Raw genomic sequence first — 27,523 nt, forward strand, 5'->3', positions numbered from 1 at the left:
CAGTTCTTTCAGGGAGGGTAAAAGCGTCGCCATGACAACGAAACACTACAGTAATAAATCCTTGCGGGCAACGGGCACAGATAGTAGGTGATGGCCGGTAAACAAGTTTATTATAATGTGTTACGGAAGCATATAATATGTTTTGCATATTACGTGCAGAGTTATCTCTTAAACTGCTGGATAGTTTCAATATATCTTTGAGTCAGTGCTTTATTTTAGAATACTATTCACCCTTCTAAATAATACCGTAATTCAATAATATGTATTTCAGAATGACTCCACAATTATTCCGTGTAACATGCCCATAGCAGAAGTTCACATGATTGGTTTGTGAAGTATGTTCGCAATTTAAACCCCTTTGTCCATGCGGCTACATCTCTCTGAACAAGAATCGCTAGATTTCTTCTTGTTTCCTGACCAAAAATAGAAATTTCATTACACTCATTATCGGGTGCGCATTATATACATCATAGATATTCTAGTCATTCGTTTTTTATTTGTATGTAATCTATCTATATGTCTATCTACTGATAGTATTGGAGTAGCAGGCTGTGTCCGATTTAAATCGACCCTTTAATGTTAACAGATTAGACTGACTTTTTTATGACATAGTTCTTTCTTGGGAAGAGAAACGTAGAAAATGAAACCTATCTGTCAAATATTTTTACTCGTACAGGGAAAAATTTGTTTCTGCGTCAAGCGTAGTGCTGATTTATTTGATCGTGAACCAACGATAGTAACTTCTTATTTTTTTCGATTGAAAACAAAACAGGACCATTCAGAAACATCACGACGTTCATTAGCATTGCTCACGCTAATATATCATTAAACGTATAACTTCGTCTTAATTTATCCGTTCGACACGTATTTTGCTTCCAAAAAGACTGGTTGAGAAATTTGTTGAGAGGTAAACACTGTGTCCGTATACTCAAATTGTGGTGTCTTTAAAACTCTGTGAACATTTTTCCTTTTATTTCGTCCACGCTGCTTCGATTGATTGAGAAATATCATTGTCGCTAACAATTAAAAGCGTGTCGCGACGTTCGAAGCGTCTTCTACTTGCGTCACAAGACCAAGGCCCCGCTGGTCGAAAGCCGCTGCTCTAAGGAACCAAGTCGCAAGAAAGCACAATGAAAATAATAGTGAACAACTTAGCCTCTGCCAATGGTCCCTCCAAGCAATTTCCGAGCCCTTGGCCACAACTGCGATAGTCGCTGTCTGGATCATACCGCCCTGTATGCCTATACCTCAGAATCCGATCTTCAATAGAAGCCAAATATTGACTTGGATTTATATATTCAAAAATAGAGCACGAAATGGACAACCAAATCTTACCCAAAGAATTATTAACACTTCTATGATCCTCTCCGGTTTCTATTCAATGGCTCATTTAACGAAGCGGGCATCAAATTATGTTTCTGTTGGCAAGTATTCGCGTAATAAACCAGGTGTCACGTCATCTTAATGCTGTATTGTTGAAAGACGAAAACCCACGTTTTTGTTGCATAGAAGGTAAAATAAAATTAAATAATATCAATCTGCCCACAAAGCTCGTCGCGCCCTACAGAACCAACATACCTGCTGGCAGTGCATTCATCTGATTGGCTATTATGAATTGTTCTAAATTCCGCCCATCCTCAAATATCTAGAGGTTTGTGCTCCTACATTCATGACCTCATCACAACAAAGAAAAGCATTTGAGAAGCTCGCATCATTGTCAATCCGAAACGATAGCTACTAGGCTCATACAGTCACACATGTAGTGAACCGACGGCCGGTGAGGTAGAAATTTTTATCCAAGGCGGTCGCGGCCTCTCCGTAAAACCTCGGCACCTCGGAGACATCCCGATGATTAAGCACAATGCAAATGCCAGGTCATTTTAAAATGACACCGATTCTCTGGCGATCCTCAGTAGATTCTTCTGTTCCTGTGACTATGGCACATTCAGCGACGGACAAGCAACAAGAAACTGACCGCCCTCTGCTATAATGTCTACCATTTTCACTGTCTACATCAATCAAGCCACCTGTACCGACAGTACCTTATCGACGTGGCAGTAAAGTTGGAATACATCATATTCAGTGTAATCAATATTTTCGCCAAGCAACAATATATAGGGTCTTAATATAGCAAACGACAATGTCCTGACCTAGTCTTTGTGGAAAAGCAATGCATCCTTTCCTCGACGTTTAGAAGTAGCTTACGATAGGTGGCAAGACTTACACAAATGCAATAACGTATATCAGCACTTTCAGCAATGTTTCATCGCACCAAATTATCAAGTGGCGCGCCCGGCAGCCAGGTATTGTTCGGCACTTTGATGGTTAGTGGTCTGAAGGTTGGCCAAACTTGATTAAGAGTTCCTTTTCATATGTTATCACATGCAAAAACATGGAAATGCCATCGTATATCTACCATCCTAAAATACCAAAAAAGAAACCTTTCAAATATCCAGTAAAAACGTACGACAAATTTGTGCAGGCGGTGCTGAAGCACATGATATGCGTTCTGTACCATACAGTTAAATTTTTATGCATGATCTTGAACGTCGAAACATGCTCTTCTTGCAGGTCAATATTACGAAGTACACACTGAAGGGTAGCGACAAGGCTATCTTTAAAACACATCGGGCCCTGTTAAGCTGTCTCACAAGTATTGGATTCCCCACTTCTCGAACGGAACTTGTTGAGCGACTTCACTGGCACTTACCTCAGAGGTGCTAAGTATTTTTCAATAAGGCCACAGCGCTCTAATACATTTGAATTTTCTGGGAAGGACTTCTTCTCGACGATGAATATCGGACCAAACAAACTGATGCCACACATAATTCGAAATCTATCTGTGGTACTCTTGATGACGGAGGAAGTACCCAATCCGTTTCATCTGTGAATCACGCAGAAGAAATACCAATACAATAGCTAAAGATTTCCTATATAGTGCACACGTGTGGATACGCGACATATCCCGAGCGCTGACGCCTACAACAGCCAAGTGCTGACGTACCTATAGAGCGAGTTGGCGAAGTGCAACAAAACTTTACGTAACTTCAATTTTCTTTTCCCACAACAACAACACCCAGGAATGAACTTAAACGCTGATATTGCCATACTATTCCAATTTGACCTTGCTGAAATGCACGAAATCATACATGAGTAACTTCTAAATGACGCGTAGAGCGTGATCTACAGTAATGTCTGCACATACTTAAAGGCAAACTTAGGCAAAATTATTTTCGATAACAAGCCTAGGGATTATGACATAACCTTGTTAATTTAGCCTTTAGGAGGTGCTCGCTACCGGGAAGGAGCTGTTTGCAGTCACTTTTCGACGGTTGCATTGCACACTCCCGCTTCAAGATTACCAGACAGATTAGCAAAGACATGCTATGCAGTACTCATTAGAGCTCGAAATTATCTTTGCCTAACAGCATTTATTATGATTCAACGCAAAGTCTTGGGGACCATTAACCAATCATTCCGCGGCATACACAACACTGGCATTCGGCGAAGTTTTGACAGTGTGCAGTGGTGATGTTCACCAGCTGCTACCTGTTGTAAGGAGCCACACATATATCAATATTAAAGATAAGTATAAGTAGTAAGAATTCTCATCTATGGAGAAATTTCACGGTACACAATTCGTACCGACTGTTGCCAGATCCTTTTAGACATTAGTAGGAACAGGCGTTAAAAAACTGCCAATAATATGATTATTCTGCACATAATACTATACAGCGCGAATATAGTGGATAAGAATCGACGAAATATGCACACTTGTTTCCCTCGAGACTTTCTATCAAAGTCTAAAGTGCGAAAAGTATCTATGATACTTTTCCCATAACATGCATAAATGTATACAGTTATCGAATGCTCCGAGACGTTAAAAATTCTTGCATCGTCATTTTATCGGGGAATGCGGTGATATGCTGCACGTTTCATCAGGTGACGTCAACATGGCACACTTTACAATCCAGTTCATCGACAGTTTTCAACATAAAAAGGCGCCCCGATATCTTTCCTGAAAAACATTGATTCTGCGAAACTATTCACCGGCACCAGGAAAGTCGTGCGCGATCTGTACTCGCATCTAATTGCCGCTGAAATTATAATGAACTGATTCATACACCACGTTGTGCTGCTACTCTCACTTTTTCCGAAGACGCTGATGTACTATTTAGCTTCGGTCTATTTCCAATACAACTGCTTTGCAGTGACAACCCACAAAAAATAAGGCCAAACCATAGATAAAGTACTTATGTTGAAGACTAACTACGGCTAATTCTACGTTACTATCAGACGTCTCTGTGTGCCCGTAAATGTCAGGGTGCCTCTCAAACGCAATACTACAACAAACATTGCGATTGGCAGTATTTTACACTGAACGCTTCTATATATGTAGTTTGACAACCGCTCTTGTAATACTGCGACAACACACAGCCAATATCTCTACATATGTTGACAACTTTGCGAATAGCATGCGGGGAATTAGCAACACTGCAACTACTTGCAGACTTGTATCTGTTCATTAAAAAACGTCTATTGGTAATTTCTGGCTAGCATGTTGTTGAGCCGCTTTCACCATTTTTGGAATTTGACTTGCAGGACAGCTGCCGTGCGTTACCGCGTTTTTCTTCCTTAGGTACCTTAGTCACTGCGTCGTGCTTCCAGCAGATGACCATTTTCGGGCAAACGTAAAGGTTCATTGCACGAAAAATTTCTTTAATGTTGCCACATACATTGTTTCTTACTTCAAGGACCGGAGCGAAGCGTGCCAGATGCTCAACGGCCGGCTTCAAGCTAGCTGTACGTTACGTGCAAAACTATGTTTACACTATATTGTAAAAGGAACCATAAGTTCAATCTTAATCAAAGCCGTTATTCTGTCTTTCGTTATCTCTATTATAGATACAACTTTTTATCTCTATAAGAGTGAGATAAAATATGTTTGACAACAAAACACGAATGGTGCGAAGTCCATAAGCCCCTTCTAGTATACTGTTTTGTCTGTGTCTATTCGTCTGACCCAAATCAACCCTTCAAAATGGTTGAATTGTGCTATTTTTAAGCGGTAGAATGTCATTCTGAGAAAAGCTATCCGTAAATCAAAACCTTAAATGAATACACTATAAGCAAAACCGTAAAATGACCGCTTTGTCTCGGGGGAATTTGTTTTTAATATTTTGTGGGGTGTAATGCTAATTTAGGGAAGTTGTTCGTTTTTTATAATTCCTGCCTCTTTTTTTTTGTAGGAATCTTTTACAAATGTCTGTAAAAAAAATTTGGGAATAAAGATGAATGAGGTATATTTTTGTAAGATTTTAGTCGAAAATGTTTTTGTTGATAAAGTGATAACGTGTTTTCTAAGAGGTTTACGAAGGAAGGTCCATTCTAAATATTAATTGAGAGCCTCTGCCGAACTGAGTCAGAATGCTATGCATATTTTTATAGCTAAAATTGATATTTCAGCGTAAAGAAGGCCAAAACTCATTAAGGACTTTGTCTCGCCCGCATGGGAGTGGGATGGAAGCTCGTTTCGAGCTACTTTTAGTTATTTTTAAACGAATTTCTAATTAGCATCAACTGGGAGGTTGTAGCAGCATATAGTCGACATTTTTTCAACAATATTCTCTAAAAGATCTTCTGAAAAAGTTCCACAAAAATAAATATCCCTTTCTACGGCAAGTACAACTCTTTCGAGGCCAACTAGTTACATCAGTTGACAGATGTTAACAAACTGAGCAAAAATGAAAATTGCTTTCCTATAACCAAAATCAATTTCAAATGTAATAGTTTTTCGCTCATGTAACACTGGATGAAACACTTTATATGAAATTATATTTAGATAAGGTGCTTCTTGTAAACTTTCCATAAGCTGAATCGAAATTCATACGTGTTTATATACCTACTTTTCAGTTTTGGTTCGAAAATACCATTTAAAAAGTGAATACTAGAATATACTATATAAAGGGCTTTTTTTTGACGCCAATCGATAAGTCTAAATAAAAATGCAATACATACAATTATAACTGAAATGCCTATTTTTAAATGAAAATGGCAAAACTCCTGTCGGTCGTATAGGTTATTTTTTGAAAATGCGTTTTGAGCGGTTTTTATTATCAAAAAAGGGAATATGAAAACCCTCAAGCTTTAATGGTGTCCTGGCAACAGGACAATGAATATGTTAGTCGACTCTATCAAGAGCAAGGCTACTCTATTCAGGTACATACCTCAGAGATCGGCTGAGTATTAAGTCCATTCACGTACATTTCAGGAACAGAGTCAGCCAAAAAAACCCACAGTCACGTTTCAGAAATGTACCAAATGCTAATATATAACGAGTGAAACACATCTAAAGTTGGGTGTACTATATGGCGAACATATTAAATTGGCTACGAAAATAACTGCAGAGAAGTAAACTATAAGTGGAGAAAGGCAATTGCTACAAGATAACTGTTAATCTTCATTCGACCTATTGTTTTAGTAAACTCAGGTATATGAGTCAGATTAAATTAATGAATCAACGACAAAACAGGCGCGGGGCCAAGGTCGCAATTCTGTCTAGTACTAAAACTATATTTTCTTAATTTAGAGACACGCTCAATAACTAACCATATTTAAAGAAGGATATTTTGTTTCTCTATTGGAACAGGTACTATAATTTCAAGTAAAACACTGCGAATGGCTATTAGGTTCCTTTACCACTCTATTAATGTGTGCTATATTTTTTGGACAATACTTATCGCAGATAGAACGGGTGTGATATCCCGATGTGAAACAGCGTTCAGAAGTTACGATCAATACGACACAAAATGGCATCGAACGATTTCACACAAAATAACAAAATTGCAGCTGTCATTTTCTCCAACAGAGTTCTTCGATGCCAAGTTTGTAGATATCCACTACTAAGCACTACAGTGCATATTAGACAATGTTCCAAAGAACATATGATAGCAAAATTCCTAAAAAGTCTTGCCCACACTTTGAATAAAAACAGCAATATGTATGATACTAGTAAGAGAGAATTCTACAAATTTACCTCGCTGCAACGTCCTATGTATGCACAAGTTTACTAGGTGAGTAGTAGAAATGGTCTATAAAGAATGCTGCATGCCACATTATTTGGGTGTCATTAGAAACATCCGTTCTTTTGCTGGCAGCCATCAAGATTTTGAATAACTTAAGTGTTATGTTGGAGCTCAGAGCTAGAAAAGACACCAAGATATGCTCTTGTGTTTTCATATATTGCTTTTACCTTGAGAGTTTAAAAGCTCGAAACATATAAGCGGAACCATATTCAATGTACACATAATGAGGTCTTACTGGATGTACATGAAGAAAAGCCGTTTAATGGTAATCCTTCTTCATGTACTTCAATATTTTATAGTTACTTCAGACTTCTGTAGTTAAACTTGGTTGAACGGGCATTCCATGATAAAATTTTTTCGAACGCTTTTGGAAGAAGTTTTAAGGAAATTCTAATTCTTTTTGTCAAACAATCAACTGAATGTAACGTATTTTGCACAATATTTAATGAAGGATCAGCGGTTCGCAACAAGACTGCTTCGTTTGCTAACAGCGGATCAAAACCGGTGCCTGTAAGACCTTTTAAATAACCATTTTGTAGAAAAAATTTAAAGGTTATAAGCATAAATTTCTCGACATTTTTCGGTCGGTATAGCAGACATCCACTGAGCTTGAAAAAAAGTGTATAGTTTTCGAAAATCAACTATATCCTAATCTTTTCGCGCTTATAGACTTATAGGCTTCTTTTGCTGCTCGGAATTGACAGCTTACAACCTTGCAGATAAGTATGCGGTTGCAAAAGAAACAAAAGCAGGTTTTAATATAGCACAATGGAGAATTCAAGGCAGAAAAATGAGTGCGTACTCAATGAATATCGCTCAAAGGTGCATTATTAACGATCGTTTACGTCATATGTTATAAAAGTTAAACAGATGCCTTCTGAGAACTTTCAATTCAAGTGGTTCGATCGATCGTTTGCTTCGAAATTCTCTTAAGAATAGAACTACAGGCTGTTTCTGACGAAAACATTTTCATTATTCATGCAAACATCAACTGCAGAAACAATCGCTGTCGTGCTCAATATTCAAAAAGCATCACTATTATGAGTAAAAGCAGTTTTCCGACTAATATTTGTATTCTGAATCTAGACAAAGGCTACATCATGCTACCATATTTTTTTTTATCAGAAAGACAAACGTATCAACATCCGCAGGCTCTTGTGCGACTTTGGATAGCTGAAGTGTTTATAGGAACGCCTTACGTCTTTTAATAAGATGGTGCATCAAGCGTGATTCCGACAAGTCCAGGCATGACAACGCTGCTTGTTTACTCGTGTTCTCAACACGGCATTTGTGCATTTACATATGCGAAAAAAATTAGATATATGTTATAGAGACTATCTTGGAAGTAAAGCATGAGGAAAATTTTGAATTTAAATAAGCCATTCTGTATAGCCATTAATTAAATCGTCAAAGAACTTTCATGAGTGAATCAGAACCCGTGTAAGAAATATTGGTGGTGTACTATTTTACTTTCAAAAGTTACAATATTTTGCAGCCTTGACCAGAATATGACCATGCTGCACATCGGGGGGAATGATCTAGATACTTCTGGAAGGAAGTGAGTCTGTTTATTGAAAATACCGAGTACAGTTATTGAAGTAGGATTTTTCATCTATGCCCTGCTAAGGCGACAGACGTTCGCTTGTACTTTTAAAAATTAGTCTAAGCAATGCATCGAGGCATTCTTCTGGATTTATTGCTAAACTTTAGTTGTGATGAACAAATGTTTTCCAGTGAGGTAGGAAATCGATTGCTTGCCTGGTAGGTTTGTTATTTAAGGGTCAAACAGGTCGTACTTTCGTTCCAGCATCATGATTCTCTCCATAGCCAGGTGACGTCTATAAAGCCGTACCTTCACCAGTTGCCACTTTATTTCAAAATTTAACTCAAAAATTAATGATTCGTTCACTCTCTGAAAGACACTAATCAAGAACATGGAATACATTAAAATATAAACTGAAACATAAGTAATCTTTTTGTGCACGCCAATAAAACTCGATTCACGCATAACATAAAATATTTCCAGCGCGAAATATAGCAGTTACTGTTGAATAACGTTTAATCGCAAAAAGTGATGTGTGGCTTTCGTTGTTCAGGTACTCTGTTGAAAAACGTTGTTCAGATACTCTAAAAGAGGCGAAGCATTGTTTTAAGGCATTAGTCTTCGTACACTTTTATAAATATGTCTTCTTCAAGAAGTGTATCTTGCAGATGTGGAAGCTTGACTCCAAGATTAATTCGGACTTATATGTTGAAAGTTACGGCATATTTAAGGCAATACTTATGACTATTTTACGACAGATTTCCAGCTAATACATTGATTGCCTTTCTGTAAAGAATACGACGTCTCCTGCACTGAACACCACACCAATATGAACATTATTAAAATAGAAATTACTTCTATTATATTATTAATCTATAAGAACATTGTTTGGATCATGTGCAAGCCAGTGCTTTTTTGCGATTGATTTCTGCATCAAGAAAAATTCAAAACAATTACATTTTCTCGACGACGACTTGACCGAATCAGAACGATTATCAAAAATGCACATTTTAGCTCCATTTTAATGAACCAACTACTTGTTTAGCTTGCTTAGCAGGCTTCATATTCATTCTCAATTTTTGCACTATCACACTGTGTCCGTGGGCCATGTGCTTGTCCGCTGCGGTTCAAGTTGACTTGCAGGACTGCAAGTTGACTATTGTCAATTTCTTTTTAGCTTTTTCCTGTACTTGCTGGTCTTTGTTACGTGCCTCGGTTCGGCTCGCATGTGAGATGTCGGTCTTACAGGGCCTTGTTTTATTTTTTCCACTACTTTCCAGTATTTAACGCATTGTATGAAGTCTCTGCGCGTTAATTTGTTTTTCACGTGCAGCAATGGGGCCTTAAACCTTTACGGTCTTGACTTACGTGTCTAAGCGAGCCACATTTGAAGCATCATGTACCATCAACTTTGTTGCTTTAAATTCCTTAACGCTGTGTCTCACCTTCTAGTAGCAATCATATATCAACAAGTAACCTTATTTTTCTGGTAAGCGATACGTGCTTCCTAGCTTCACCTTTTTCAACAAAAGGAGTTTTCTGGCCGGTTTACTAGGAATTATTACTGTACTAGATCAAGAACCTTCAATGCCGTTTCTGGATTTCAACGAACGATGTTTCATGCCCCTAAGAAAACTCAGTGTGTCGGCTTCATTTTTTTCCTATTTTTTTCCTATAAGGGCATCTAAAAAGGAGTCACCGTTTTTTAAGACAACAGCCTTCCTAAAATATTCTTGAGCTCTAGCGTCTTTGCTTATGGTCGCGTCAAAAAACTCACTTCATCACCTTAGTTTCCCGCACTTTGATCAGCAGGCCTTCATCCTGTATCTCATTGATAACTTTTTTCCCTGCATTCGCTTGTTCTGGTTGCATATGTAATTTTATGTCTATGAGTATTATTTCAATTTTTTTTTTACCTTACTCAATTTTTAAACTTATTATGCTTAATCCCACATATTCCGCCGACCTAATACCCTGTGTTTCGAACAGCGTTGCATCTTGCTTATCCCGTTCAAAATCTGGTTGATGTTATTTTCTCGGGAGTACATATCTACGCTTTTCGGTTTTTTTTTTCACTTTAAACTCCTCCAAGATACGAATAAGTGATATCTTTTATGCTTAGCTCCTTTGTCTTGATCACCATTTTCAAAATAACTCTAAAAAAGCCCTCTGCGGACTCAATGGAGATATTGTGGGCATTACTGGTCAAAGGGCATCAGGGCCTGTGTGTCTTTCTCATCGACCATTTCAAAGCATTCATAGTTTCTCCGAACAGCTGTGGAGTCAATTGAGAGAACACATGCTCTAGGAGATAACGGAAACTGGTTGGTGAATCGTCTAAGAATTGCCGCATTCTTATCAGAGGCTTTAGTAAAGAGCATAGCTCTGGGTTGGGAATAAGCGCTTGGATGCTTTCGTCGCACACACTAGACCGCAGGAAGAGCTTATTCGGCTAATCCCTGACTAGTGTTTTCGCTTTGCCTCCAGTAATCATCGCTTACTCTAGTCTTTCTCTTTTAACTTTCCACATTTCACTTTGTGCACAAAAGTTTCACTTTTTGATTGTATTTACCTACTGCTTCCTTCTCGCAATCATCTGGGTTTCTCTTCAGTTCTTTTAACTTTCTCCTTGTGGGCTTTGTCCTCTTTCCAGTGTGCCTCATCTTTCTCTTCTGTCAAAACTGTCTCTTATATAATTCATTCATCCTAGGTACACCCTTAAATAATTTTCTGAGTGCGACCTTCATATATGTCCGGATGTTACCTGGGCAGCCTGATTAAACTGTCTACTTTGGAAACTATGTTATTCAGAACTGATGATATTGGGTGCCTTTATTGATGCCGCGCCTTTTGCCCAACCGCATCTGGTTAGAAAAATTCAAATTTATGTGGTCTTGAACATACAATTTTTTAAACGAAGTAAGCTATTATTAATACTTGTGTGCTATTTGATGACCTTGGATTATCTCTTTCTCAGAAATTCGTCGACTTTGTTTTCTATGTCCACCGGTGGGAGCTTTGTTCCCTTTCCTGCTGCGACAGGTGTGGTTCGTACTAGACTCCGCCTTGTCACGCATTATCTCACCCTGATTTAAACCGTAAAGTTTATCCTTTCGTGGGTATGGTTCCTTTGAATAACCTTTGGAGAATTCTAGGGTTGTACCGTCCTATTGTTCTCTGCAAAGGACCATTCATGATTCTTGCGAAAAACCTGCTCACGGAGCGGATAAACAAAATACTGCCTTGTTAGAGATAAATTCACGCTGTTTTGCTAACCGTCTGATCTATTCAAACCAACGAGTTGGTAATCATCAAACAGTTATCATACTATCTCTTAGCTCTTCGCAGTAACAGCCAAAGATAACGCTGATCGGAAAAGGAAAATTTCTGTTGCAGTAAGCGCTGTAGAGTGGTAAAAAAAGACTGTGCATATCTTGCGCCAACTTTTGATTAAGGACCGCCAGTCACAAATATGTCAAGATGTCATTGCCCGGAGTATGGTCACCTACTTTAAAGTTGTTATATCGCCGTAGTTGTTGTTGGACACACTGAATGTCTAATTTAGCTACCGTAAAATAAGCCCTGTTTGTGTCCTAAGCTGAGAACGTACCTTACACACAACCCGATATACTGTTAAAAAGCCTAATTTCCTTATTGTTTGATCTCGAAAACGGGATTCCGGGTCTAAACACATCTGCACAGCGTGGATGCCTTGTCTTCAGCGGTGGAACCACCTAGCTTAGAGCTAAAAGTCCAACAATTGCTAGGCGATTTTACTAAGAGATACCAAAAGACTTATGGGACGCCACATAACAGTTATTAATGCTTATACGATGAGCTACAAAAGCAGGATTATGTAAGAAATGAAAATAAGCGTCGATTAACTGTTTATATAATTTGAGGATGCTTTTTTTCTACCGTGTATCTGCCATACCACCGGAATACTCTTCATGCATACAAATTTAAGGTTATAACGAGAAATATTTCTTTTCGACTCGATCTCCCTCAAAATTGAACCTTTTAGTGGTGGTTCAAAGGTCTTTCTTCGGTTGTTGTCGTGATGCTCCATTCCATTTCAGATGGTTCTTCCTCAAAAATTAAGTGAGCAATTATGTGGGTTCTTCAATTGTACTACATGTGTGGCCATGGTGGTCGGCAACGTTTTTCTTTAAAATAACTAAGGTATAGAATCAGGTGTACTGCTGCATATTTTAAGTGATTCTCTGATTTAAACTTGCTTTCTTAGAAATCCTTTTAACCTTTATTCATATTATGTTAAATAACTTCTCATATGAAGCGTAAAGTACTACTGCGGGATTATCCTAAAGAAAGCCCATAACTGGGTCCACCTTAGTTGCTCACCGAAACCAGCGCGGAGCAAGCTTATGTAACAAAAAGTCAACTCTAATGTGAAGTATTATGTGTCGTTGTCCTTCATCGGTTGTTATCTATCCGGTCTGTTGTATCAGTGAAATATAAACCCGTAACGTCTGTACCCTTGTGAACGAATTACAGCCCCTGGGATTTGGGATAATTCAACGAAGGTGCGCATAGCTATTATCGTCTCTCACCTTTATCCTTGGTGTTAGCTGTTACTTACCACTAGAAACGTCTTGCATACAGTGGCGTTTTAAAAATTTACTGTGATATGTCCTTTTCTAAATCGCATGTTTAACATCATTTCCAGATAATGCGCTGAAGACAATGTGTAACTTTCAGTCCGAAAGTATGTCATAAACAAAATTTGTACAAACTGAATGAAACAATCAACAGGGTAGAATTTTTCACAGTCTCAGGTAGTTTTATGGCCGCGAATATAAACGTCGAGGAACATAAAATAGCACTACTCAAATGTTTGTGAACGTGATTTTCCAATGCTTTGTCGTTAAGAAATATATTCACGTTTGTATATTTTTGATGCTATCCAAGTTGACTTATTTCTCGCCTGTTTAGCAGCCACGTTTCAAGCAATACGCGGATATAATTGAGGTTATTCAAATCATGTCTGTAAAATGTTTCAAGACTATATTATTCAATTTATATTAGTTTGACGTTAAAATAGCTTAAACGTATTGTTTTTACTGAACATTCTAATAATATGTATGCCTTGGATCTTGAAAGCAATATCGAACTCAATCGCTTGAACCTGTAGTACCGTGCAATAAAATGATTGCTCGAATCATTTTAGTGTACGTTATCAGAATATACAGATACCCATTGTCGCCACTAGGTAAGGAGAATTTCCTAAAAGCACGGTACTCGCTTCTAGCGTTTTAGAGATTGCTCCGTAGAATAAACGCTAAAGAGTAGCCCCTATTTTTTAGGTGATGTGTTTTTAGCTTATATATATTTATAGTTTATATGATGATTTAAACTGTAACAAGTATTAATGTGAATCCGTTACAGATATTCAGCCATTATGTTTTTCCGTTATTTAGAGGTCTGCGCATTGCTGGTGAAATTTTTCTTAAACAAACGAATTATTTCACTTGCTATTGTATCACTGTAGCTTCGCATAGGGCCGATACAGGAGCTCGTATTTGTCCAATAACTCCACATGTACTTGTCGTCATTTTTATGTTAGCACTCTGTGATCGAAGAAATACGAAAAACACGTTAAATCATCTAATGGAGTATTGAGGCGTTACATTGACCTGCATTTCGTATTGTACATTTTTTTATAGCATTTAGGCAACTAAGATCGTTAAACAATCGAAGTGACATAATCAGATGTAAAAATGTATTAAACCTTTTATAATATTTGTTCTTGTTTTTTAAAGGTTGTGGATTTTTCAAAATCCTGAGTCAAAAATATAGCGAAGCCTATTTTTAGGACTCCTTATTGGTATCATACTTTTGAAACTTATTAACAAGTTACGCCAGAAATCAAGGAACCACAATAAAAGCATAAATCATCAAATGACACAAATACATTTATTCTAAGCAACAAAAATATACATTGGAAGTCGATTTGTGTAAAGTCCCAAGCACAATAAGCATTTTACCTTATGAATGAGACTTGTTGCTGCGTTAAGTAATAGTGACAAAATATACTATTGTTGTACATAATGCTTTTCATGGCTTTATTTGTGCGCCTACCTATGAATTGGTAAATAAGCGCAAACCAGTGTTCTAACTACATACTAAGTAGTACGTTATAACCAAATGTAATTATGGTAAATATATAATGACAAGTTTGAACATAGTGGTTACCTGTCAATCGTCTGACTACGTAATCTAAACAATTGTTGCTCTGTGACCTCAAAGACTTTTAGGAAGTTATGACGATTTCCTGGCGTCCGCAGCAATTTTCTGCAATTGTAGCGCCAATGATCACCGCGGTTCACACACCTCCTGCTTTGGCCACCACTAACTCCAGCATTCTTCTTGCCGTGACTTGCAGATTCCTGTCGAACACCGAACTTTTAAAGAAACAATAGACTTGTTGCATCTGCTCGATACAGCGACGAGGTGTATGTCCATATACATCTTGGCCTTGGATCATAGAATAGGCAAATTAGTTCACGGCTGGAAAGGCCCTGACTCAATACTAATGCGGTTCCAAGTGTAAAACGCGACGCATTAATTTATTAAGTTTGAATCTTCACTTTCAACTGAATTATACTATCGAGGTCAGTGCCATGAGCAACATTTACCATAGTGCAGTTCTTTTAAGCGCTGGCAATTCCGTAAAACCTTATTCCGTAATACTTAATCATTTTACACTCTCTACTTTAGGTTTTTTTTCTGCATCTAGGCAGACCACTGCACTACAAAATCATTTTTCTTTTTTAATTTCCTTAGATTTTTGGGATATATTGGTGACATTTTTACGGCGTCTTTGTCAATGCAATGAGATTCGTCATCTAATTTAACCTTTTTGGATAACCCCGCCGTTTTTTCCCTGTCTTTCTCTACGTCATAGAGACCTTTTTTTAAGGGACGACTTTGTGTACCGAGTTCTTGGTCAGAGTCGTCTTCTGTATCTTTTCCCTCCGTTTCCTCTAATGTCGTTGTCTGAAAAAGTAATTTGCCGGAAAGTTCAAAATGCCAAATGAGAAGTTGATTTGTTTCAATACAAAAGCTCGTTTTGAGAAGAGGATTATTTTTAATATAGATATTATTGTTTTTGGAAATTACGCAGCGTAAAATAGCTATCTATAGTTAAAATATATAACATTATTACTTTCCACCACAACTTTATCGAAATAAAAAATGCGTGTTATAAAAAAACATCTATATTTTGTGATGAACAGGCAATTTGATCTTGAAACTGGAAGTCTACGATTTATACACCATATCGAAGGAAGTGGCTAGAAAAGCTGGTTTCAAGTTCACGATAGCTTTTCCGTCTATTGAACCTGCACTAGATATTATATTGTATACTAAATTGGGTAACAGCAGCTCTTTTTTTAGAAATTAAAAACAAATCCAAAGTTCTTACGTAAACAATAGTCAGTATCAATCCGTATACTGTCCTACCTGTGCGCAAGTAGTACCAAACATGATTTTTTTCTGATAAAGATTAGTGATTTTAACCAAATTATTAACAATTTTGTTATTGTTGTGCCACCAGATTTTAGCGAAACCAAGTTTTTGAAACATAACGATATTTTGACAATACAGATTATATTTGCAAAAAAAAACTTTATCTAATTATGTGTTATGTACTTCATGGACTCATTGATCCAAAATCACCAGAATGTAAACGACAACTATAACGCCATTTTAGAAAATGTATTTTGCTTTAGCAAAACCCTTCGTACCTAAATGTTGCCCAACCTATAGATTACAATACTAGAAATCAGTCTATAGATGATTTATAGACAATTTGCATTTTACAACGCATTACGATATTTATATTTATTTACAACAATCCACTAATAGTATTATTTTTAATTTCTGACGTGCGAAATATGTACGTTAGCGAGATTTTTGTACCTAATATTCAACAAATATTAGATACAAAGAAAACAAATAATTCAACAGTGTGTCGAGCTTCCTTATGTTTGTATAGTGAGTGTTATCGAGCAATTTAAGTTTTCAGATTAGGTATTTATATTTCAAATCTAAAAATGAATTTTTTCGAGTTGAGTTTCTCATCATAAAGCTTTTAGCCCAAGCCCAGCCACCAAAGATAATCACCATTGCTAGAGTTGCTGTCAATGTTGTCGACACTTCAAACAAGAAAAATAAAGATTTTTTTTTTGGAGTGTCGACAATTCGAAAAAGTCTTTAACGGTTCTCATTATTTGTGGCAGTTGACGCTGGCCTAACAAATTAACTTAATGGTGAAAAAACGGATACTTAAGAAAAACTCCTTTTTAGAACATTGATTAGCACAACACAGCCAGCTACCACCATCGTTCAGTCTCGTCTGATCTCTTTCTTCCCTTCTTCGAAAGCGGGTCTTTCGCAATTAAGTTTCCCTCCTTCCCTTGCTTAAGGGATGGTGACCAGTTACAACCTGCCACTACTAGCAGCACTGCGGCTGCAACAAGAGTCTGCCTCTAAGTGGCATGGCACCCAATCAACTTGCGCTTAGATTTGGCCATTAACCGAAGACAAGATCCAGTGTTGATATCAAACCGTCAACGCCTGCTCGTTTAGGCCGCTTTAAAGAAAACAACACAATTTGTTGTCAGACTCTGGCTGCAAATGCGGAGACATCCATTCGATAGATCAAGTGTGCAACATTTTACGAAGCACTAAGCAACGTATTCTAACAAAAGATTTGTGCCTTTGCGTCCATAAAGGTCAGCTGACTCAACATCTTGGGTCTGCAGGCCATAACAAAAAAAAATTCGCATATTAGGTAAATAAACAATAATGAGTAAAAGAGCGGAGTTCCCAACACAATTATTTAGCGGTGAGGCCAATGTTTCTATTAATGGCTTTGCAAACGAACAATATTGTGCTATTTGAATGACTAAAACCCAAAAGTATTTGTTGAGAAAAAAAAATGCACCCCAAACGTGTCTGATGCGGATTTTGTACCGGGGATTTAGTTGATCTTTTTTTAAATTTTAACCGTAAATGCACAAACGGTTAAGGTGAGCGATATTGGAGGTTGACTAAGTTTTTTGTGTCTTACGTGGGCAGTATGGACCTCGGAAATATGTGGCTCCAACCAAACGGTTCCTTTTTGCTACACAACGATCAAAACATCGTTGTCGTCTTATATACATAAATCACGAAAGTATCTAGTAGATTGTCCAGTGCATGACATTAGCAGTTAGATGTGCACAGTTCCTTCAAATTCTGTAAGAAATAGTCGACAGAATACCGCAAAGAACAAAGACGGTTTTTCGTTTCTGTATGTGCATAAAGCCATTCATTACGCCAGCTTCTCAAGGCAGTCATTGGTGTCCGTGTGATAGTTTAGTAACAATGTCTCCGCCTAAAAATTTTCGAGACATATATAAAAAAATAGATATTGGGAGAAGACCTAACTTGTTCCTTGCTGAAAACTAGCTGGAAGCTGGTTTGTAAGCGCTAACGGCAGTCTACAACGATTACCGGGGGTTTCTAGAGTCAGTCCGCTACGGCGTTAACAATTAGGATGCTGTTTTAAAATATAAAAAGTAAATCAACTTCTCTTAACTAAATAAACTATAAAGACATAGTCTGCAAGATTATGCTAGCAGCACAAAAGATTTTCTATCCTTTTATGCCACTGATTACGTAAGCTTCTTAATACAGCTATGTCGAGGCTCCTGCGATGGTCCAGTGGTAATGTTTCACGCTACAAACACGAGGGACATATGTAAAGGTTTAAGTACAGTAAATATTGAGAGAAGACCCAGTTTGTTTCCGGCTGGGAAATAGATCGAACCAGGTTAACTAGCGTGTTGGACGAAAGACTGGTATATATCTGGTATTCACGAACCCTTAACTCTGAGATTCAGTTAAATTATCGTGTGTAGCTCACATGGATTTTTATGAGCTATGAAATTGACTACTTCGCCAGCCAACGAAATTGACAAGATCCGCTAAATGATGTAGCTGCACTCACGACGACTCACAGTTAATCCATGCCTATATCGACTGTTGTAATTGATGAACCGACAGAAACTATGAGAGTGCTATTAACCATAATATCTCTACCCAGTGTTGTCCCACAAGTACAACCAGCTACCAGGCCGCAGAATATCAGCAAATCTACTCATTAGTGATAGCTTACTACGACATCCTCAAAAAGCGCGTCTACCGATGGCTGTCTGTTATGGTATATCCAGATACACAATCCAAAGAGAGAAATACGCAAAGACGCGCTAAAAAAGTCTGTCCATTGATGACAGTCTATTCCCCGCGCTGACGGGCCAATGTTAGCGCAGAGACAAACGAAGCATGTGTGATTTTCTTCAATACACAAGGTACTCACTATCGAAAGCCATATATCCAGTTGCAATGCCGGGTGGCTAGTTCGACATAGTTCCTTTTTCGCACTACCATATTTCAAGGTTGATGCAATAGACCAAGGTCAAAGACGACAACAGGAGAATCACCCTCTCATTAAACGCCAGACAGATCTTCACTTGTTCTTCACACACTACTGCACGTCATAGGTACTTTTTCACGGCAGCCCACTACATTCACTGAAGCACGCTGGAAGACTCGTGGTGAAGCAAAGTGGATTAGTCATCTCCCCATACACACGATAACACTTGGTTTTGCTCTGCTCAGTCGGATAATAAATTTTTTCCAGTATGCGTGCGCATTTCTATCGCCTAATTAATTCTATTTGCCACCAAATTCTCACAATTAGTAGTCAAGGCCAACAACGTAGACTGTTTGAGCCCTTTTTTTTATTGACCACGGGATAGCTTACGCAAGCGTTCTTTTCTAGTGACCGTAAATAGCTCCTCATTAATTCCCAGCAATTACGTAATTTTAGCTCCAGTCTTGCTAATCAAATAGATTTCTTACAATATAATTCACGATGTTGTAAAAACGCTGCATGTAGGTTTCAGCTGTCATTAATACCTACTACATATAAAAAAAATATATGATTATACGAATCTTCATTTTGAAATGTCGTCTGCAGTATCTTTCCTGCCGAAGATTAGATAGAGAGCTAGTTATAAACTTTGGTGCCGCCTGGAAATGCGGGACAGTCTGATACGCCATTTTAATGCAGAATCTATTTATTTAAAAGCCTTCATGTTATATGGTACTATGAAAAGTGAACAATTTTGGAGTGTCATATTTTATGAGAAAGCTGTTTTCATAAAAAGTTATTATAATCTGATCTATAGATTGAAGATTTTTATTATTATAAAACAAATCTGTTGGGTTCCGTAATTATTTTCTATGTCTTTTAATGAACTTCAACTTACTTTGTTGCTTTCGTGGGTATTAACATGCGGAATGTCAGAAACTTGTACGTTGTTATTAATGACCTCTGCCTTTTCAAGAGGTGGACTCATTGTCTCCTTGTAGTGTGGAGAAATCTTGCACATTACCACATATCCTAGCCCGTAGGTCATCTGTAAAATGCATGCACTTGATCACTATGACTGTTCCCGGCGAAACGGTATCATTTTTGTGTGCTAGTTTAACGGCTCAAATTCTAACTCGCCTGTAATTAAATTTCATTAAAGTGGGCCGCTTAGCTCGGGTTACTTAATTACCTAAATACGAGGACGAATGCTAAGATAATCCTTTAAACAGCCATGTGAGGAAAATTATAGTATGAAACAAAACAAACTATATGTATTCATCCCTTAAATGTACGCTACTAATAAGATGCAATGTGCACCTTGCTCGTAAGTGTACTTTTCTATTCGGATACTTCCTATCTTTTGCGATAATAATAATAGCTTATTTAGAATTTTGTCGCTGTTCAGGGTATGGATTGCTAAGCGTGCTGCTGATACCCGATGTGGTGCCTGAATGGTTATTCCAAAGTGCAGCTCGCAACGCATAAAGGGCAAATCAAGACGCAGGTGACTTTAAATAATAAGGCGTGCACAGAAATTTTGTAACGATGGTATTGTTTGATGTTTGCGCCGAGTGTGTCTAACTTTATGGTACGACAATGGAACTGTTTAATTCTGTTCATTAACTCCGGGTAATAGATAGCTGATGGATTGTGTAAAGTGCCAGAGTATAAACCCACGTAACTCGCACGTCAATCAAATGTAAGAAGACAAATGATAACGTATAAGCTGCCTGTCGAGTAACGGGAAGTTGACATCAAGTTAAAAACATTTTCGGATGTAACCTCATAAGCCTTATTTTTAAAAGAGAAGTAGGAAAAGCGGATCATCAACTACGAGAGTAAAGACTGTATTTTTTAAACCAATATTAGAGGATTCTGCCACAACGATGATGAAGATTGTTATGGGTAATTTTTATTATGGGTTGGACTGTCTGTTAAAGACTATAACATGATAAAGTGAATTCTCAAATGGCGTATCTCTGGAGGACGGCGACCCCAAACATCGAGCGAAGCGAGCTTGTAAATAGCTCGAAGATACATATATCTTATAATTAATTGATCACTACGAAGATCTAACTTAAATAGTACCAACGTAACGATCTTTTGCACAAAAAGCAGCGCCAAACGCAGACATTGATCAGAAATGGAGAAGCCCTGTAGACCCATCATTGTGTGTCAGGCTCACCACGCATCTGATTATTCCCACAGAACTAGCTGCACGAAAGGTTATCATGTTTATTAGCTATACATTGGCTATTAGCCTACAGCGAATAAACACGCACACATGCTTGAAAATCCATAAAGAATTGTCTAACAAGTTAGTAATAGATATACCTATAATATAATTGGTGAAATATACGCATTTGGTATTATTGAACTTGTTTTCGAAGGTTTAATGCGTTGTGTAACCGGTGACGTTGGTGAAGTAAGATAGAAGTATGGAATGTTGTCACAAATATGTTTGGTTCCAAAGCGCTGGGCATCGTCATTGTACAAAATTGGCGAAATTTCGAAAAAGGATTTTGGTTTTGCCGCATTCAGCTGCCAAATTGGTGTTGCACATTATCCATCAGGTCCATATTCTAACATAACTTAAGTATAATTTTAAAAATCTCCAAATTTGAGGTCTTGCTGCAGGTACAGAATAAACATAGGCAGAACCAGTTTGGAGTACATCCTAGTCTGCTTTGAAAATAAACGGCGCACAAGATCTCGAAGAATCCCGTTCGTGCACCCTAAGGAATTTCTGTTCAATTAGGCGTTTGTAACACTAATCTTTAAAATTCAACCAAAAAATTATATTTCGTTTCTTGTTAGGAGGATCTGTTGAATTAATTAATGCAATGCATAGTTATCGTCATTACGACACATACCCAGTGAAAATGTTAAAGTTCTGCATTTCTAAATTTAGGGGAAAACGTATGACAATAAAATATTTACTTACCGTAAATGCAAGGACCAGAAGCAAAAGCAAATAAGCCTCTCCGGTATTAAATGACTTCACAAAAAAATTACCTACGGAGGACCCGAAGAATGCCCTACAAACACGCAGAACATATAACAGTTATACAACAAGAATTGTTATGATACCGAAACATAGATTAGGTGCAGAATGTATCGGAAGTTACATGTTTAGCTGTATTTAGAGGAACAACTAAAACAATAAAAATATGTCAGGTTTCATTATTTTTTATATAGGTTAATGTAAGTGTTCTAACTGAGTTCTTAAATGAAATCCAAAGGATAGGACTTACTACTACTATTACTGATAATAATAATAACAGTGCTCAAGCTGCATGTGGTAATGTGTAATTGCAACCATTTTGTTATCATGGCGTTATTCACAACATATTATAAACATGTTACTAAAAATCCTAAAATCTGAAACATCTTGCAAATAAGGTTCATATCGATTAGCTATAAAGTGCTAAATATAGTATTGCGTAAACAAAAATATGGGATTAATTCATATTTCGTGACATGCGTTAATGAACTGCGGACGAGGCTTCAAGTGGACCCAACGTGGCACATTTTTTGCTCGTCAACCTGTTAGGTTGAAGAGCAAAAAATGAAGAGCAAAAAAAGAGATTGTCCCTATAATTGGATTAGCCGAGAGCATTAAAAACATAAATTAAAATAAAAACTCACATTGTTTTTCTCATCCTTTTCTTAGTGTGGAAATATATTTTTTTGTGAGAATATAAAAAAAATTATTGAAATTTATTCAAAAACTTGTAAAAGACTCATAGACCAGATGTGCTTGTGAAGGCTATAGTCGAACGCGCTAAAGTACTCAACGTCGGCACCTAAAATAAGAAAGAGAAGGCAAAACTGCCCAGAGGTGTCGGTGGGAAATATATTAACATAAGCTGAAGGTGAATGATGAGCGGCTTTAAGCCAGTTGGAGAGCTGTGCTAGTCCCCGTGGTAGATTTGTCGGTAGCGTGTTTGCTGCTAGTCTTTGGGACATATTGTGGTCTACGTTCGAACCCGAGCGTAGGTAGACTTTATTTCGCGTCGGGAGCCAGCCGTGTGATGAAACGCTTAAAGGCAACACTAGATGTAAAACTCAAAATATAGCGAGCAGCTCTGCAAGACAGCGAATCAAGCTACTGGGATACGACGTTTTCTAGTGATATGATTTAAAAGGTTATTATGAAAATCCTGGTTACGAACATTGGGCCTCAATTTTAGGCATTTGCTACGATAGTGTATAATGGCAGCCAGCGTTTTCTGACTACAGAACTTACTAAATCGGCATCTTCTTCTCTTCCTGGTCATGCGTCGGTATGTGTTCTAATATTATTCAAAAGTTCCTTCGTCAAAATTTAAACACTTTTTTATGTGTAGAATTCTATCCTGAAGCTTAGTCAGTAGTTACTTCTTTAAATCCTAACAATTTTTTTGTATATCGTTATTGCGCCCTTAAGAATTGGCCAAGAGTTACTTTTTGAGTTCCGACAACTTCGTTACATATAATTATTTTGTCGTGAAATTTAGTTAAGAGTTACTTCTTTGATTCACCAGTTTTCTTTGTATATAGAAATTCCATTCCAAAATATGGCTGATAATTTTTTCTTCAAAACCTATCCTGATTCTTGAGAAGGAGCTACTCGTTTTCCAGTCAACTTCTTTGTATGTAGTGATTCTGTCCACAAATCTAAACAACAGTTCCGACTTTGGCTTCTTCCTTGCCTGTGGGCATTTTGCCCCAAAACCTGGCCAAAATTTTCACTCTCTACTCCTAGCAACTTTTTGTATGTGGGATTCCATACCGATACTTATACAGAAGGTCTGTCTTTGATTTTCAATAATTTTTCTTGTATCTTGGAATTCTATTCTGAAACTTGGCCAAGAGCCGTTTCTTTGAGTTCTAACAACTTTCTTTTGTGTAGGAGTTCCGTCTTGCTTTCTACTGAAATTATCCTCTGCTTAAAATGACCCTGGTGCACAACCGTTTAAATGACCTTCTGCTATCCAGAGTTGATGCACCTGCGGCTAGTTGCTGGGCATTCATCAAGCCTTACCGCCGCGTTACGTCCGTGACCATTCACGGACTCTCGTCTGTTTTTGCTCAAGGTTCCTAGTTCCGATATTCTAGGTGGAGTTGCGCAAGCGCCTCAAACTTGCCGAAAGAGCCTAGTGAAGTAGTTGATGAAATTATTACTCCGCATCTTGTCCCTTAGAAAAGCCTCGAAGACGTCCTAATCCGTCCTTTTGGACGGATCTTCTCTGTTTCTCTTGATCTTCTCTGATGCCTTTTGCTGGCATCGTACTCCAAGGCCATGTGCCACCTCTTCTGGGAATCTTTCGACGGCCTTGTCTTTAACTGCCCACGCTGTTGGCGCCGCCTCGGACGTCGCCTTTTCCATGCTTCAAACCACGGTTTTGCCCAAAAGCCAACTCTGGGCACAGGCGATGGATTCTAACTGTAAAGCCCATGTGTCGACCGTCGTGTAGCACGGCTGTGGCAAGTTGGGTTGGGGATTGGCAGTGGAGCAACTTTTAGAATGTCCATTTGAGAGTGTAGCCATCTTTATATATATATATATATACATATATATATAGATATATATATATATATATATATATATATATATATCATGTATAGAAATATGATTCTAGAACTGGAAGCGGAAACAAATCTTTTAAAAATGGTAAACTTGCCCAAATTAGTACTACGTTATATGAAAGAAAGAAACTCTTTTCCGAAAAAATGTGCAAACAATCAGTGTGATCTTACGCGTATTACGCAATTAGAATAAAACTTCCACTTTGCCAATTTACGGAAGCGATTTGAGATGAATGAATAGATACATATAATAGATTAGGCCGACTCGCAAATTTTGCCTCGGGCCTCTCTTACTGTTAAAAGTCTATTTCAATATATACATATATATATATGTATATATAGACCACGACCCACATATATATATATATGTGGTATAACATTCCTCTGAATACAATTTGTCTTCGTAAGTAGTGCATTGAATTGCATCATCCTTTATTTCAACAGAATACGAAAGATAAAGTTGCTAACTCTCGACAAAATGCAAATATATAGCTTTTATGTACGAGCTATTGTGCCGACGTTTTTAGAGCTTACGAAAAGTGCGTTACTTTGCTACGGTTTTTTAGAGTTTGCGCATACTACATATAATCGATAGTCTTTCACACTCCATCTTATAATTCTCTTCTCTTATAGCCAATACTTGCGGCCACATTGGATTTTTTTTTAAAGTCTACGTGATAAGTCCTCGCGTAACATCGTGTTTTTAGAAAGCTACGGATGTATACTGCATACCACTGAGCGGAATAGCTTATAGCGTTCCAAATTACACCCCAACTAGTGAAACTCGTTGCCCCGAGGCAGCTACCGTAATGTATTACAAGCTAATGTATTACAAGGCAATGTACTTCACTTTCAGCATCACAAAAGTTGGTAGTAATGTACCGCATACAGTACAAGCCAGATATTTCGCTCTGATGATCTAATTTGACTATTTTATGTTATTGTAGATTTTGTACACCGATGATATTTTAATTAATTTTGACCGAACGAAAAAAAAGTAGATTATCAAACATCTACTGAGAGAGGCAAAACACCGAACAAATCTGGTAAAGTGAGTTGAAAATTTTGAAATCACGCCATCATCAAGAAAAGAGTCTACATGTACGCGATACATTTGAGGCCACTGGATTCATTTGGCATGCCACGCGCAAACCAATAACAGTCACTCACGAAGAAAATCAAATACTAGTAAGTCAAACGTTTTTTGAAAAACTTGGAACATAGGCAAGAGTTCCTCTTGAGCATAGTGTATCTTCGACATATCTGTATTGTACAATCGGTGTTTAGACAGCTATTTCGTCTAAAAAGGTGACTGGTCCTATCTCTTTTCGTGCTGCTCTTGCAAGGCTTGTATTTCTCTATACTACGAGACATCATCCTAATACGGCTAATTCAACAATACAGTAGCGAAGTCCTCTTTTCAACGAAAAATTTCTACATAATAACCTGGCGCAAATTTCTGAATACAGAGTTGCCAAATAAATGGCCAGTGAGGTACAATATCAGATCCCACGCAAATGGACTCCTACTACTTTAGCTTTATCACATGAGATTTAGACTTCGTTGTTATGGTTAGTCAAAAAATCATTTAAATGGCTACAATAGTCATTGTTGTACCTGTCGTATTTTAGACACACGTGAACCAAATTTTTCGTCCACGGATCACAGTTCTACAGTGTTTTACAGTGTTAGGATTATGATATTACCAAAAAATGGCGGAACATAATTTATCAGAATAGCGCTTATTTAGCTTAGTTCTATTATATTAAAATAACCAAATATTTTTTTTAATTTTGGCTTCAAAATGCCCAGTACTTTTCCTATAAGCCAATATCAGAAGTATTCTACAAGGGCATCCCTATAGCTTTTAAAATGTTTAATTGGACACAGGGTAAGTAGTCATTGACGCCTAGTTGTAAATGGACACGCAGCGTTGTGAATTATACTAATAGGAGTTCTGAAACGTTGCAGACCAACTAATAGTTTCAAATAAAGATCTAAGTATTAAAGAAGATCTCTATCCGTAATATATTCAAAACGAACCTTACTGCGCCACCAGCAGTAGGTTTTAATCGAAGTTTTCTTCTTAAGAAGCCTCAGTAATGCGTAAATAAATATGGAAAACACGTCCAAGATTTGAAAGTAATGTCATAAGCATAGGTTCTGTGACGATTTCAGTTGTCATCAGACATAACTTTTAAAAAGGAAATCTAGGCCACTCACGTTGAAGGAAGCACCATAGCGTATGGTTTCATTGATGATACTTGGCGCGTCGAGATTTCTTTAAAAAGTTAGTAACTATATTTGTATAGTTTTTTTACTGGCGAGTCAGACAACACCATAGCATCATCGACATTTAAAAAGGACGATATTCTCACAGGGTTATTTCAGCAAAGACACCACTTTAGTGTAAGCCTAACAAAAGGTTTCTGTCAGAGGCAGGATACGGGGTCTCCATGGTAACTGCACACGCGTATTGATCTTCGTTGTGAGTGAGGATAACAGCTTAGAGCTCAAGCCTTATGATTCAAAGCTGTCTATACAAATAGAGCGGATTTTGAGCGTAATTAAATCAGCTCAAGAACTGTTATTTTGATATGAGTGCTACTTTTTGTATAACAAGTGACTGAATAAATCCAGCCACATGTGTGGTGGAAGGCTGCGTACGCAGCAAAAGCATTTCCTTAGATTCACTGAATAAGAACAATAGCGAAACTAGAGTCTCTGGATAAACAATCTTCCTGAAAGCCACGAGAATAAAGTTGGATGTTGTGCTTAACTGATACTTACGTAACTGTAAAAATATCGCAAATCTACGTCACTGTAGTTGAAATTACAAAATCTCAATAATTAATACAATTATATTTTTCTTATGTTTTA

The 27,523-nt window shown here is 37.6% G+C and overlaps 1 protein-coding gene across 6 annotated transcripts; it reads right to left on the bottom strand.

Moving 5' to 3' along the window:
* Positions 1–14,528: 14,528 nt before the first annotated feature.
* LOC111249721 (uncharacterized) lies at positions 14,529–27,109 on the bottom strand. 6 transcript variants are annotated; one of them, XM_022803967.2, is made up of 5 exons: positions 26,867–27,109; positions 22,017–22,110; positions 19,968–20,117; positions 15,558–15,645; positions 14,840–15,123 (listed from the first exon to the last, which is right to left on the bottom strand). In XM_022803967.2, exons 1-5 carry the CDS (start codon positions 26,896–26,898, stop codon positions 14,972–14,974), a joined length of 516 nt encoding a protein of 171 aa, XP_022659702.1. In that variant the 5' UTR covers positions 26,899–27,109; the 3' UTR covers positions 14,840–14,971. The 6 variants fall into 6 exon arrangements, with proteins under 6 accessions (XP_086844210.1, XP_022659702.1, XP_086844212.1 ...); XM_086988086.1 differs by having other exon boundaries at positions 14,862–15,035; XM_022803968.2 differs by having other exon boundaries at positions 14,862–15,050; positions 26,867–27,108.
* Positions 27,110–27,523: the final 414 nt, after the last annotated feature.

The sequence above is a fragment of the Varroa destructor genome, unplaced genomic scaffold, assembly GCF_002443255.2.
Source record: "Varroa destructor unplaced genomic scaffold, Vdes_3.0 BEIS01000004.1, whole genome shotgun sequence".
In the NCBI taxonomy this organism is placed as follows: Eukaryota; Metazoa; Arthropoda; class Arachnida; order Mesostigmata; family Varroidae; genus Varroa; species Varroa destructor.

Bases quoted from the DNA above. Each gene is read 5' to 3' on its own strand.
- LOC111249721 (XM_022803966.2), bottom strand. From the start codon at position 26,898: ATGAAACCATACGCTATGGTGCTTCCTTCAAC. The intron at 20,118-22,016 runs GTAAGTAAATAT...TGCATTTTACAG, and splicing joins TTCTGGTCCTTGCATTTACG to ATGACCTACGGGCTAGGATA. The intron at 15,646-19,967 runs GTAAGTTGAAGT...TTACTTTTTCAG, and splicing joins ATACCCACGAAAGCAACAAA to ACAACGACATTAGAGGAAAC.